Here is a 15,198-nt window from a genome sequence, read left to right as displayed (position 1 = left end):
ATTACAAAAGCTATGAGATGATAGAATTTCTCATTTAGAACGATCTAATGATAAGCTGCCCTAGGATCCAGTTTTGAAAACCATTTGGACTGACCCAGAGCACTAATTATGTCTTTAATAGGTGAAAGTGGAACACTTTCTACCCAAATGGATGAGTTGAGTGACCTTAAGTCAACACAAAGACAAAGTTCTATAGACTTCATTTAGCCAACACTACAGATGAAGGCCACAACTAGCATCAACATGCTCAATTATCTCATTATCCAGCATTTTCTGTAAGATAGTAGATAATTCCTTTTTTTTTACGCTTTAAGGAACATTATTTAACTTATGTTTAATCGGACACTGCCCTCTTTGAATGTGATGGTATGAGTAAAAAATGTGATCTTGCCTATTTTATCACGTAACACACTTTTAAACTTCTCTTTCCATTATTTTTCTCTTTATGTGACAGCATTGACAATGGTGATAGGGTGTTCATTACCAGGTCCAATCATCAAATTCAAAGCAGCCTGATGCCACCATCCCAAGACATTAATTCCTTTGTGTGCTAAGTACACCTCTCCTTTGAAGGTATTTGTCTCAACAGTGATGTTGGCCCAATAGTACCCTTCCAGCGCAATCCTAATACCATTAAAAGCGATTGTATTTATATCAGGAGGCAACAATATTTGGTTAAACCAAAGTTCAACATACTTTTCAAATCAGATTATAGTGATCTTTACCACTAAATCTACTAACAATGAAATCTGAATGCCATCAATTAAATTAGGAATGTGGCAGTCACTATACTTCTTATTGTTATGAACTCCTAATTTCAATACAGTCAACAGGTAGAGCAAATTGTCCTACTTTCTTGTTATGTCAACATCCTCATCTACTCCTTGGTCTTGTATTCTTCTTATCCCCATATGTTTACCACTTCTACATACTTTCTAAAATTACCAATTTTCTTGCACTTTCAAAATTATTGTGACATGGCTGGGCTATTTTTGAACTTTGACTTGAATGATGTGGATCCACATCTAAAACACATGACCTTAATTGATCCACGAAAGAAAATCCACCTAATCTGTTAGTTCCCACTCTAGAACCTTGAGTCATAGATTGTTTGTTGTGAGGTTTGTTTTAAGAATTAACTTTAGATACACAAGACTGTGTCCTGTCAGCTCAAAGCTGCTTAGGATCTTCTAATGAAGTTTCTATGTTTTTGGCTATGTCTATGGTTTCATCAAGTGAAGGATTCTCACAGGCTAGAAGTCTCTGCTGAATTTTCTTGTAATGACATCTTGAAACAATCTGATCTCTAGTAAGTTGGGAAATCAACCCTTCAGACTCACAATATTCAGCAAGCACTTTCAAAGCTGTGAAATATGAGTCAATAGACTCATTAGGGGCTTGCATATGTGTAAACAATTTATGTTGTCTTACCACTAAATGTACTTTTCCTTCAAAATGAATTTCTAATTTTTCACTGCTAATTTAAATTGGTCATATTCATCAGATTCTCCCCCTACAGTACATAGTCTGGTAAGTGATCAAACACATTCTGACCTTCCCCACTTAAGTAATAATATAGCAGGTTACGTTTGCAGTCTGGTTTAAATTTCATAGCATCAATTGCACCCAAGTGGGCATTAAATGATCTAAACCCTAGCCTCCATTTCAAAGGTGCTTCTCCTGGATCTTGTAAACATAGATTCAGTGGTGTGAGCGTTTGCATACTGGACAATATGTACTAATTTTATAATCCACCAATGACAACAAAACCAATAAAATATAAATGCTGAAAATAAAATCAGAATGCTAAATTAAAAATGCTGAAAATGCTGTTCATATACTACAAAGAAGTAGATAAGATTAAGTGATCAGTACAGATAGAATGGTAATGTGTGGATCAGTGAAAACTGTAGCAGTGTTCTGGTCACTGAATAACCAGCAAAGGTGTCCTTGAAGTGTGGTGATCACTGGGTGATCAGCAAAACTTTGTAATAAAGGGCCAGATGTAGGAACCGTTTTGCATGTCGCAAACTGCGAAAAACGCAGTTTGCGCCATGCAAAACGGCCATTGTGATGCTGATTCACATTTTGCGAGTCGGTACCGACTCGCAAAATGTGAATCCGACTCGCAAATAGGAAGGGGTGTTCCCTTCCTATTTGCGACTCGCACCGCGATGCAGAATTTCTTTGTGACCGCGAAAGCAGACGCAAAGCAATTCGCAGTTAACACCCACTTGAAGTGGGTGGTAACTCATTTGCAAACAGGAAGGGGTCCCCGTGGGACCCCTTCCCCTTTGTGAATGTCGCTAAAAATAATTTTTCAGAGCAGGCAGTGGTCCAATGGACCACTGCCTACTCTGAAAAAATGAAACCAAATGGTTTCATTATTTTTTTGTATTGCAACTCGTTTTCCTTTAAGGAAAACGGGCTGCAATTAAAAAAAAAAAAAAAAAAAACTACTTTATTACAAAAGCAGTCACAGACATGGAGGTCTGCTGTCTCCAGCAGGCCACCATCCCTGTGAGTGCAGGGACTCGCTATGGGGTCGCAAAATGCGACCCACCTCATTAATATTCATGAGGTGGGTCTTTGCGACCCCATAGCGAGTCGCAGAAGGTGTCTGAGACACCTTTCTGCATACAATTTTGCGAGTTGCAAATTGCGAGTTGGTCAGACTCGCAATTTGCAAGTCGCAAAATTTTCTTTTGCTACATCTGGCCCAAAGTGTGCTGATCATTGACACAATAAACTGTTGTATGAACGTCCAGGAGATGGTGCTATAAGCCAGCTCTGTTTATGCAAGTTAGCAAAACAATGGGTGTACTGCTAGCTGAACAGTAACCAGCCGATGATAGCGCAACAAAGATGATAATCTCTTTAATGTAGATGAAAGCACAAATTGCGTCTTTATGGCACATAGGTATCAACATGGCAGATAAACATTACCAAAGAAGAAACAGTCATCTTGGCTACAAAATTCATATATTCTACTATCATGCAAGAAGAATGTGCTCAGGTCGCACTCAATGGCGGCCGGCAGCTGTAGGAGGGAGGGGGGCGGGTGGGAAACACACACACACACACTCATTCTTTCACACACAGACACGCATGCATGCACATCCATTAACAACACTCATAACATTCAAACACGCACGCACGCACCAAACATTCATTTTAAAACATCACACACACACTCATTCTTTCACACACACATGCACGCACATCCATTAACACTCATAACATTCAAAAATGCACACATGCACCAAACATTCATTTTAAAAGATCACACACACTCATTCTTTCACACACATGAACGCACATCCATTAACAACACTCATAACATTCAAACATGCACGCACGCACCAAACATTCATTTTAAAAGTTCACACACACTCATTCTTCAGCTTCGAGGTCCCAGGTGGGTTGGGACTTCTACCTTAGGTCAGCCAAGGAGGGAAGGCAGCAGTCCCAGCCTTGTCACAGAGTGGGATGGGGTCAGTGAGACTGCTGACCCCACCCCACTCTGTGACGAAGTGTCACTGATTGACACTCGCCCTGGACGCTTCAGGGCTTAAACCTGAAGCGCCCAGGTCAAAGTCAATGGGTGACGCTTTCCTCGTCACCAAGGGGAGGGTCTCGAGTCACCTTTGCTAAGCCGAGGAGGTCACGCCCATAGGAGCTAAGACCTCCTCAGCACAGCAAAGTTCAGCTCAGGCAGCCAGGAGTCTGTGCAAATCACACATGTCTCACTCCTGACTGTCTGACCTGAAAATGAAGAGTGTCTGTCAGGCTGACCTTTGTCCAGCCTGACAGACACTCTTCATGAGGGGCAAAAGGTGGGGGGGCGTGGCCCCTCTGCCCTAAAGAACAGGCCTTGCCTGGTCGCGCTATGAAAGAATATGGGTGCTAGTGATGAGGCGTTCAATGAGATCACACCCAGCACACCAACATATACAGAAAATGACTGTCAAGCGGACTTCACGCCATGCTCCTGTGCGCGCAGAGTAAGATTTTCATGTATAACACATGCAGCGCTACAGCAGAGCATGTTTCTCAAATAGATCACACGTGACACTCCTGCGCATGAATAAAACAGTTTCGCTGGCTCAGGATGCCCGTTCACAAACAAGAACTGCTCTGATGGTTATTAAAGAAGCTCTTTGATATTGTAAATGAGAGAGGGCTGGTGCAAAAATGCTCACAAATCTTCCTTGAGCCCTCTCATAATACTAAAAATACATTGTACCTGATCCGTAGGCTAAAAATGAAGAAAGATTCCTCCAGGCGCCAATTGGGCTAAGATGGCTTTAGGTCCCCCGTTAGCTTCCATGGGTAGGGCTGGCTGGCCTGGTGCTTCCGGTCGGAATTGAAGCTAACATTCTGCATGTACTGTTAGCGTCATTTACAGGCTTGGTCAAGCCTGCAGTTGTTTTCTTTCCTTTCTGTGAAGTTGATGTGTTGTCAGTGCTTAGTTCCTTTTGTTCAGAGATAACGAGCAGTAACTCAGCATATTTAAATATTTAAAGTGACCAGGGTATAAGTCTAAAATCACAGTTGGATCGAAACCTGCTGTTGAGAAACACCTCATCATTTACATAAAAACAACAGGGGTGCCCTGCAACACCATTTTGCAACAAAATACAAACAAAAAGCTTCAATTAGAAGTCCAAAGGCAGTTAGTGCTATGGGAAGCTGAATAATGTTTGGTTTCCAAATGAAAAATATATCAAGTTAAAAGTGCATATGTTAACATAATATACTGCAGTAGTAGTTTGTTTTATTTGTTTAAATTAAGAGGATGTCGTTCATAATGCACAATGAGGAGTGGAAGCAATAGTTAATTCTTGCATAGGGTAAAACGTAAAATGAAATACTCTACTGATAGCTTTATTTACTACATGATATGTAATTTATTTAGGTAGTTATATGTGTGACTGTGCACCCTCTGCAAACATTTGTAAAATGCTCTATTTTTTATTCTCAGCATGGTATTTCTGCCATTCATTCTTCTGAGATCAATATAATAGATACCATTGAGCTGACAACACTTGCCATTACAGGACTGTAAAGCTGCAAATTGTGCTGTGGCAAGTGCGCGGGATAAAACAAAATGATATATTTTTTAACCAAATAATTAAAGATAGACACGAAGTTCAAAGTTAAAACAGGTATAAAATACAACACCAAATACAAGTCTAAAAAGTACAAAAGCACACCAGTTAAGGGACTTTTATTCCAAAAATAAAATCAAAGCATTATAACTCTTCCTAAATAATGCAGAGTTGCACCGTGTGCTGTGGAGTACAACTGGTGGTCAGTCGGAATGAAAGGTTTTGTGTACTATTATGATGTGGTTTATTAAAAAGCACCCTAGCTGATGTATTGCAATACTTTTGTGAAATATGTTTAGTATGATGGGCTACACTCTACAGGCACTTAACTCCTGTTCTCTTTTGGGCCAAGCATCTGCAGCATCTACTCCTATGGCATTTGCTTCTCACCTGTGCAGAGGCAACTACTTCCTAACGTTTACCAATGATCCAGGACAATATTATACCAGACTGCATGTATTATCTTTTTCAGCAGAATATAGTCTGCTTCTATTCAACATTTACAGTATGTATAACAATGTAAATACCTTCAGAGGGCAGTGGATCTGGCAAAGGAATCTAGGAGATGAAGGGTGAAATGGAAGCAGCACCTGGTATTAAGTCCTAAAAGGGTGCAGGTAACTGCAGCGGGTTCCTTCACTCTTTTGAGGCGTCATTGGCTGCTGGTGGTTTCTGTGGGGTGTAGATAGATAATTCAAATTGAATCCAGCGAGCTAGCATAGTCTCAGAATAAGCAGGGTAGCTATCCATACCTTAAGATGAGATCCTGGGATAGAGCTAGCCTCTGGTTACAGAGTACGTTAGATGAAAGAGTGCACGTAGGACAGGCAAGAAGCCTATATTTAAAGACTAGATTGGCTCAAAATTGACACAGTACTTGTTAGTTTCAGAGAACGGACAGGGTTCTTGGTCAGACAGAGCCTTCATGGCAATTATTTACCTTTATATAGTTCTTTAGACCATATTTCAGCGATTTCTAATTTGCTGTAATTAAGAGGTGCTACTGTCACTCATAGCGGTGCTTAAATTACCAAGCTCATAAAGATGAGGTACTGAATAAGTGTTGTATTTAATCATTATAGCAGTTAACATTTCGGAGCTTCCTCTTATTTCTTTCCTTTCCCCTCTGCCCTCTCCTTGCCACCCCTATGCATGCTTTTGGTACGATCCATAAGTTGACAGTTGAAGATTCCAAAGATCCGGTTAGTGTGAGAATGGAGCCTGGAGTGCTGTTACCTCATATATTTACTTGGTTCAAATAAATATCTTCGTGAGAGTCGTCAAAGTTGTAACATTGCCGGCGGAGGACGGGATGAAGCTGCACAGGGGACAGCAAAGAACACCACTAGCCCTGATTCTACAACGCTCGCACCAGTTTCTTCAGGAGTGAAGCAGGCGGATTATCCAGTCTAAAAGGATTCTTATTGTAAGGCTCATGTATTTATTCATGATGCCGGATGACAAGTAAGTCTACAGTCACCTTGTCTAGTGCTTTAAATGGGCAGGTACTGTCCGGTACTGAGCACCTGCACTTCTTTAATTTGAAGGGAACAGTACCTGCACTTCTCAGCATTAATACGATGCATTTAATTGGGAGAGTACCTGCACTTATCAGAGGCAAGCAGGAAGTCTAGAGAGTGAGTACCTGCACTTCTGTATTTCCATTTCAAGCACTGACCTTGCCGGAATTTGAACTCGTGACCTGCAGCTCATGGAATCTATCAGTGGCAAAAATCTATGCAGCTGAGCCATGAATGAGCGTCACATAGACAGGTGTCCAAATGTAGATTTAGAACAGTGCTTTCCGGGGCCCAGGGAGCTGCGGATGATAATGTGCCTTGGAATCGACAGGATATGAGAATGCAGTGCACCTTATTTCAGGTAAGCCCTGATTAAGCGAGGCACTTGTGAAAGTGGTTAGCTGCCCCTCGATCAGAGCGAAGGACAAGCTTAAGTAAGCACTGACTGTCTCAAAGCAGTCAGCAATCCCATCCGTGTATCAAATATAAAGAAATGGCCTAGAGCTTCAACCTGGGGATGGCTTACGGTGAGCAATCCGGCATTAACGAGCAAAGTTGTGCACCAGCAGGAGGCGCTGCGAGCCTCTCTCTGTCCCTAACTAGCCCTCACTGATACTCCAAATTTGCCGTCAGTGCAGAAGATGCTACAAAGTAGAAACAGGAGATGAGGGCCTCACGCTCTCAGTTTGGCTGATTAAAGTCTTAGACTAACTCTCATCTGAAAGTCATTAACTTAAATTCCATATGGGATGCGCCCTTCGAATAAATAGCACTTCAGCTTTGCCTATCCTAAAGCTCCTCTTGGGATATCTTTCATAAATTCTGTACATATTGTGTGATTAAAATAGTAGTCACATCTCCAGTGGGTGGAAAACATTTTTCTTTTTCTTCATTGTTTAACAGTCAATTGAAATACACAAGTCAAACACTCTGCTTGACCAGCTATGGTTTAATTTGGTTAAGTGCATATTACATTAAGATATATGCAAAATTGTGGTCACCTTTTTTAACAACTGACAATTTTCTGCAAGTAAGTCGAGTTGAGAAAAGTCAAACATATAATTTATCTTGAAAGTTAAAGTTACCATATGAATTTATGGTGAGACGAACACCTCGCTCGCGATTTACTGCTTACTTCACCTCGGTATCTCTTCAGCCTTCAACTCCCACACTTCTCTGCCTCCAGCTCCTCGCGGACAGGTCAGTACTATGGCCAATATTCCAATGATGACATCACCAGAATCTTCAGCTCCTGCTAACACTGGAATGGACTGCACAACCGCACACATGCATGGGAACTGTCTTACAAATAAACAGATGTAAAAAAAACGAGAAAGCACACATTTCAAAACAAGAAGACAAATTACACATTGAATCCTGTTTTGGCTAAATGAAACCAAACACTTGTGAAGTGCGTATGCGTTACCTTTGTAAAACAAAATCAGTCCTATGCTAGCACCTGGAATTCTATCCTTCTGGGAGCTACATAATTACAGGAATCCACACATAGGAAAAAATGAACTTGGTAACGTCATCAATTATATCACTGTTCATAAGAATTCATAGATCAGTAAACTATCATTCTAACTAAAAGTAAATTTGCCTAATCAAATACTAACTATGGCTGATTGGCAGCAGGAAGTTCAGACCGGAGGATCAAGCCAGAGACACATTAAGGAAACCAAGCTGCGTCTGTTAAGTCCAACAAGAAATTATAGGAGCCAAAAGCAAGAAGATCAGGCAAAACATACCTCTATTTTCAAACTGCAGGAAATTTGCTGTCTGTCTTCCTTCAATGGAAGAATACGCACTGCAACATTTTCATGAAAGCATTTTTGATTATTACTTGTTCTCTATCCAAACCATCTCTGAGTTTTAAAAGTCTTTAATTCCATTTCTCTACTGCATTGTCATATTGTGCAGAACTCTGATGTTTTAGTACTGCAGACGCATTTTTCATCCTTCGCAGGAATCAAATGCACAACGAGGTTAATAGACCTTTGGACCCAGAAAGATGTGTGGTGAACCATCAACAATTACTTCAACACCACCCCAATAATTTAGACACCAGGGCCAAAGTGGCCATGTAAGGAAAACTCCAATCAGGAATATAGTTCAAACAAACACAAGCTAAAAGTAAAGTAGACAATGCGCAAACCCAAGGTATAGAGATGCATACTCACCAAGGGTTGCCCAAGGCCATGAAGTAGATTCGGGCTTACTAACATCATTAAAATTAAGCATTCAAGAAGAATGATACAGAAAGTCAACAGAAATATCTGAGACACAGAAATCACACGGCGCTCGGATTTCACAATCATTGAGTCAATTTAAATTCAGTTAAGTCAATAATTTTTGGCTGGACATAGGTCAACTTTACAGCTAATCAAATTAGGTAAATACATGTGTGGGGAGGATCACAGTCGGGCAAAATACAAAAATACAAAACAACAAAAAACATTTGGAAAAGAATAACTTGGGCTATGGACACTAACTAAAAAGAAGAATAAAATAAGGAGCATCAGCATGGTTGAGTTTCTAATTTAAAGGGCATTTTAAGGGGCAATTTGCAAATGGCAGAGAGGAAGATACCACTCCAGGGGATACAGAGTTAAGGGAATCTTCATCAGCAAAGCATCTGCTCCGCAAGGCATCTGCAAGCATCTGGAAAGTGTCTGTCTCTGACCAAGACAAGACTGGGGCTGAAATGAACAAAGTTTGAATCCACAACAATATATTAATCTACCTCAAATCTTCCAATTTGTCACTAGTGTCAGTTCAAGTTACTCTGAAGGGTCATCAACCAATCATAAATTTTCACCAGACTTCATTATGCAACAGTTCAGCATTTTCCCAAGTCTGTCATGGGAACATCTCCTTTTCTGTATGACTCCAATGGGTTGTAACAATTGTATACAATTTCAGTCCATGGTCCTGCATTACAATATTTTGAAGGTCATATGAGTACCGTTCTTCTACAGTTAAACAATGGACTTTTTACAAATGGGACTTTTATGAAAAAATAATTCAGCACTTTTACAAGTCTGCGAAATGCAAGCTTTGTAGGCCTCAGTTATGCTAACTCAAGAGAAATATAAAATGCATTTAAATACTTATTAGTAAAATACATATAATATGCAAACCTATAAATTCATCATTAATAATATATCATCAGTATACGTAAAGCAAGTAATTTAATATGGAAAAGCTATTGCATTACATTATGTATAGCAGAGAACTGCTTTTTCTCACTTGCATATATTTTCAGTCATTAATCTTTCACTACACACAAGAGATTCAAATTCGTTTATACTTGTTTGGAGTCTAAATTACATTTTAGTATCAACTTTAACCTTCTAGCATGTGATTTAAAAAGGCACCCATGTTGAACTGTGAAATACAAGCAATTTGCACATTTAAAAATGTGTGTCAGTGCAGCTTTCTACATTAGTTTTTCTCTCATTTACGTTCATGAGCTTAAGCTTGTCACAATCTAATGACTTTTGTGACATGAAGGGCAGAGCTAAAATGCATGCTCTGTCAGTATAGTGATACTCGAAGTACAGCCAGGGCCACTTGCAGCCCCTCTGACTTTTACATGCGACCCCCAGACAACAGCTGCATTGGGCTGCTGTTTACATGACTGAGCATTAACAGTCAGAAAAATGTTAAATAAACAGGAAACCTTTTATTTACAGATTAACTGCAGCTAAAGAATGGAAGTAAATAAGGTGTCCTGCACAACTTAACTTTAGGAACACCTTCTATTTTAAATATATCTTGCAACAAACATGTAAAGATATTATTAAGGCCCTCATTATGAGCATGGCGGTCATCAGACCGCCAGTATCGCGTGGGGGTCTTACCGCCGCAGACACGGCGGTAAGACCCCCAAATCACAAGGGGCGAAGCCAAGCCCCACAACTCCTCCTGGCCCACCGGATTACAAGGTTGCACACCGCCAGGCTTTCCATGGCGGTCAACCCGCCACAAAAAGCCTGGCAGAAACGCACCTGGTGACAGGAATTCTCATCCCTGTTGCCGGCACACGCACCCACACACACATGCACACATGCACCCACACTCTTACAAACATGCTCCCCACTCACCCATGCACTTGCTACATGCATCCCCATTCACTCGTTGACACACACTCAACCATGCACACTGGAACACGCATTCACACACTCAGGCACACCCATGCAAACATGCACACAAACACTGCCATTCACGTGCACACATGCACTCAAACATTCACATTCAATCGCATACACGCACACTTTCACAACCCCCTCCGCCTATTCGCACTCATACTACACCCCATCTGCATACTTGCACTCATACTACACCCCCTCCGCATACTCTCACTCATACTACACCCCCTCCACATACTTGCACTCAGACAAGAACACACAGACACCCCCCCTGCACCACATACATGCAACCACAAACACCCCCAGCCATACACATCCATTCACTCACCAACACTCACACATACGTATCCCCATCCGCATACTTGCACACAGACACCCCACTCACTCGCTCACGAACACACACTCATACACCTCTATTCGCTCTCATACACTCCCATTCGCACAAATACACGCACTCATACACCCCCATTTGCACACATACACGCACACACCACACACATGCACCCAACACTTCCCCCCTTTCAGACATTCACCTTACCTTTTTCTGGCAAGCTGGTCATCCAGAAGGGGATGGCTCCTGGTAGTTTTGCACCACCAGTGCCACCACACCATCAAGACTCCGCCAAGCCGTATTATGGCTCGTAGTACGACAGGAGTCGTCTTGCTGCTGTGGCGGTGCTGGCGATGCAACTGCCTCTTCGGAGTCGGGCTTCCGCCCATAAATGGGCGGAAGTCCTCCAATGGCTCAAAATATGGCGGTCAGCTGACCACCAGCACTAAAGGTCTGCTGGCTGCAGCGGCTTCAGCGGCCTTTAAAAAAGACCGCCGAAGTCATAATGAGAGCCTAACTCTCTTCAAAATTAAAAAAGTTTATTTAATCAACATGTAGAAGCATTTCAGTTTAGTACATCAGATTAAATCAATGCATTAAGATTTTTTTTAAAAGTGTTAGTTGTCAAATATGAATTTAGAAACATTCATGCTACCCCCTTTCCGATCTTAACAACAAATCCAAGAATGAACTAAGAGGTAAGTTAGCTTTTATGTTCTCCATCTTGGAAGCCTGGGATGTTCCTATACATGGTCAACTTTATAGTTTATTAAATCAAACATAAGAGAAGGTTTTGTACAGTGCATATCCTGAAGTCATGTATTTCGAGTTCCTCAAAGCACCACTTTGAACTGTCTCACTTGTTTGTATTGGCCCTCAATATCTAACGTTGCGTTTTTTTCTACCGTCACAAAAGTTATTCTTTCACTTCGAGCATTACCCCCCTTTTGGAGGCTCATAAGCTACAGTGTTGGTCTTTTGGTTTGTTGCCCTTCCCCGGTTTTTATCGAGATCATTTTAGTCTTACCAACCACTTTCCTAATTGATGAATCCCACACTTACCACTGCTTCCATAGGTAGACTTAACACTACCAACATGGCACTCATTTTTGTCACACAGTGCCTTACAAGTACGCGTTCCCAGTGAAAAAATGGCAAGGCCGACCAGCTACAATCATACGTTACCCTGACTCTCCTTTTATCAGGTAAGACGAACATTTGCTTAGTTTGCCAAAACGTTCTCCTTTTTTTCCCCGACCTTCCTTTCTGAACTTATTTTTAAAATGATGTATCTTCAGGGTACTTAATGGGCCTTTCACATATTCTCTTCACATTTTTAGTGCTGACACAGAACTTATAATTGTATCTCCGATATTTTGTCTCTAGAATACCGCAACTTCACCTTTCTTTACAGATGACATATTAATGTATATATTACCCTTTTTTGATCGCTGGTTCTCGGCTAACAGGTACTCATGAAACAAACCTTGGTTGGTGAGTATATTATTTTTTGGCTTATGGTGTTCTGTTGTTTAGTTCTGGGGTGGACTACTCAATTGCTATAGATTTCTATTTGTTATATATATTTTCTCTTCCACTTTAGTTATCTCCACGTTGCAAAATATGAAATGGACATATTTGCGGACACAGACTTCATTTGCAATGACTGATTTGACTATTCAATGAAATTAGGTAAATTTTGATACAAACCTTCTCATTATTTCAGCATGCGGGATCTTGCTTTCTTTGCTTATACCTGTCTTTCCATACTTCTTGAATTGGTGATGGGTCCGCTGATTCCATTGCACAGTTTGGAGCACGGATCTCCTATGTCATGGATTAGATGATGGTAAAAAGAATTCCTTCAGTCACTCATCGTACATCACAGTGCACAATGTTAATGGTTACCATTCGTTTTCTCAATATCTTTTATAGTCCTCAATATTAATTTGGTATTTCGATGTTCGTTTTTGCAGCCTTGAGAAAGTCGTCTATGATGAAACACCTATCTGCAAAATATGAAATAGACATATTTGTGGAAATAGAGACTTCATTTGCAATGACTGATTTGACTATTCTATGAATTTAGCCTTGAGAAAGTTGCTATGAAGAAACACATGTCGGTTAGCTATGCTTCATTTAAAATAAAGGAACTTTGACTGCACCACGATCCCATTTGACCTGCATACTTTTAGTACTCCTACATCAAATAATACTGTATTGATTCAAGGACATTTTAAACTGCATTTCATGTGCTCCTGGGTAGTTTTCATTATCAAACTTGTTTGCAGGGTTTCCCTGCATTTCTTGACACTGTCTGGGTGGCTTGGTGGTGACTATCAGTTGAGCACTAGGCTCTTACATTTCAATTACACACTTGGAACTGAAGGGAGTGCAGCTAGGTTTTTCCACAGCCACACATTTTAGCATTTTTGCTATTTAAGCTTCCTGGAGGGATGTTCAGGTGTTATTGTTGCTTTCAACTGCTCCCGGGCCTTCCATGTTATTTTGGGCACTTTCAATTTGCATTTTGATACTCCTTCAGAGCCTAAAGTATCCTTTTTGGTATATCCTTAAATTATGTGCTTTGTCCCAGCTTTTACACTCAGGTACCCATGAAGAAACACTTTAGATCTGATTATTGCCCAAGAAGGAATCATCTATGATCTCACTATCATCTCCTTCCGGTTTATCTGATCATTATTTCATACAATTTTTACTCCTGATAATCAAAAGATTTCAGATATCTTTAGGCCTTCTAGAGGTTGGTGAACAATCTCCACAACCATGTTGGAATCTACCTTTAAATTATCTTTCTTTACTCCCAGCTGCTTATTCCACTAAGAAACATTCTGAAACTGTAGTACAATATATACTGCCTTCAACACTCTTTCCCCGGTTAGGATGAGAGTGTTAAAACAAGAAATAAACTCTGCCTTTGGTTTATTGATTCTTTAAGAATTGTAATACAAAATTCTAAATGCACAGATGATGTTGGAGGTACAATTATAGTTCCTCAAAAAAAGCAGACTACAAACCCAATCTTTCACAATATAATCTTAAATGAAAGAGACCTGGGTTATTACTATTCTGTAACATCTCTAGCTGATAATAAACAGATGGAAATCTTTAAGCTCATTAACATACCAACATCGGGTAACAAACTCAAACCTTGAAATTCACAGCAGTTCAGCATCAAGCTTGCTTAATTTTTCATTTAAAAAACTGATCAGTGATAGTATAACTTAGGAATCATACTCTTTTTCTCTTTCACTCTTTTCTATACATCTAACATCATGTCATGAAAACTGAGGGCTAACTTTCAGTTATTTCATTAGCTCAGTCTTGTATAACTATTTTCGCACTGTTCGTCGGGCTTACAAACAGAGCCACTTCCAGTTCACTTCCTCCCAGCTTTTCTCCTATAGATTTTAAAGTTATCACTTACGTCAGTATGTGTCCCATCACCTTTCAAGACTGGCAAAGGCATTCCTTTTCTGAAAAAGTCTGTACTGGACAATTTGAAAACTCTTAAGGACAGGTCCATTACCTTCCATCCTACTGAAACAAAACTCTTATATGGTCAAGCAGGGCCACACCAGCATGCAAATGAGGGAACACCCTCTTGGGATAGCACTGTGCTAAACACCCGTTGCGCCCCAGGGCACTTCTGTAATACAGTACTTGGTATCTATGGAAATGTATTAAAATGGATTGCTTCTTGACTTTTCCGATAGATACCACTAACTAGTTTACAGCCGTTAATCACTTCTGTTAACGTGGTAGCCAGTGGGGACCATCAGGGTACTGCTCTTTCATCATATTTGTTCAATCTGTTTGTGAACCCTCTTTCTGTTGTACACTCCTTTGCCTCCATCTGTATTCCCATTCAGATGATACTCAGATTCCTTTCAAACTAAGGGCCTTATTACGACCTTGATGGAAGGGTTTCCCCCATCACAAATGTGACGTCCCGTCCACCGTATTACGATCCCCATTGAATATAATGGGGTCATAATATGGTAAACGGGATATCTGTCACATTTGTGATGGAGGAAACCCCTCCGTCAAGGTTGTAATAA

The 15,198-nt window shown here is 40.5% G+C and overlaps 1 protein-coding gene across 1 annotated transcript in view; it reads left to right on the top strand.

Annotated features, from left to right (window-relative positions):
• The window catches only part of STRC (stereocilin), a 293,114-nt gene extending 279,915 nt beyond the window's left edge, over window positions 1-13,199 (top strand). The window contains exon 27 of the mRNA XM_069221443.1: window positions 13,093-13,199. Within this exon, the coding sequence (XP_069077544.1) occupies window positions 13,093-13,199 (107 nt within the window). The remainder of the gene's footprint in view (window positions 1-13,092) is intronic.
• The last annotated feature ends 1,999 nt before the right edge of the window (window positions 13,200-15,198 follow it).

Source organism: Pleurodeles waltl, chromosome 3_1, assembly GCF_031143425.1.
Source record: "Pleurodeles waltl isolate 20211129_DDA chromosome 3_1, aPleWal1.hap1.20221129, whole genome shotgun sequence".
Classification (NCBI taxonomy): domain Eukaryota; kingdom Metazoa; phylum Chordata; class Amphibia; order Caudata; family Salamandridae; genus Pleurodeles; species Pleurodeles waltl.
This window is presented reverse-complemented; position numbering and strand designations above follow the sequence as displayed.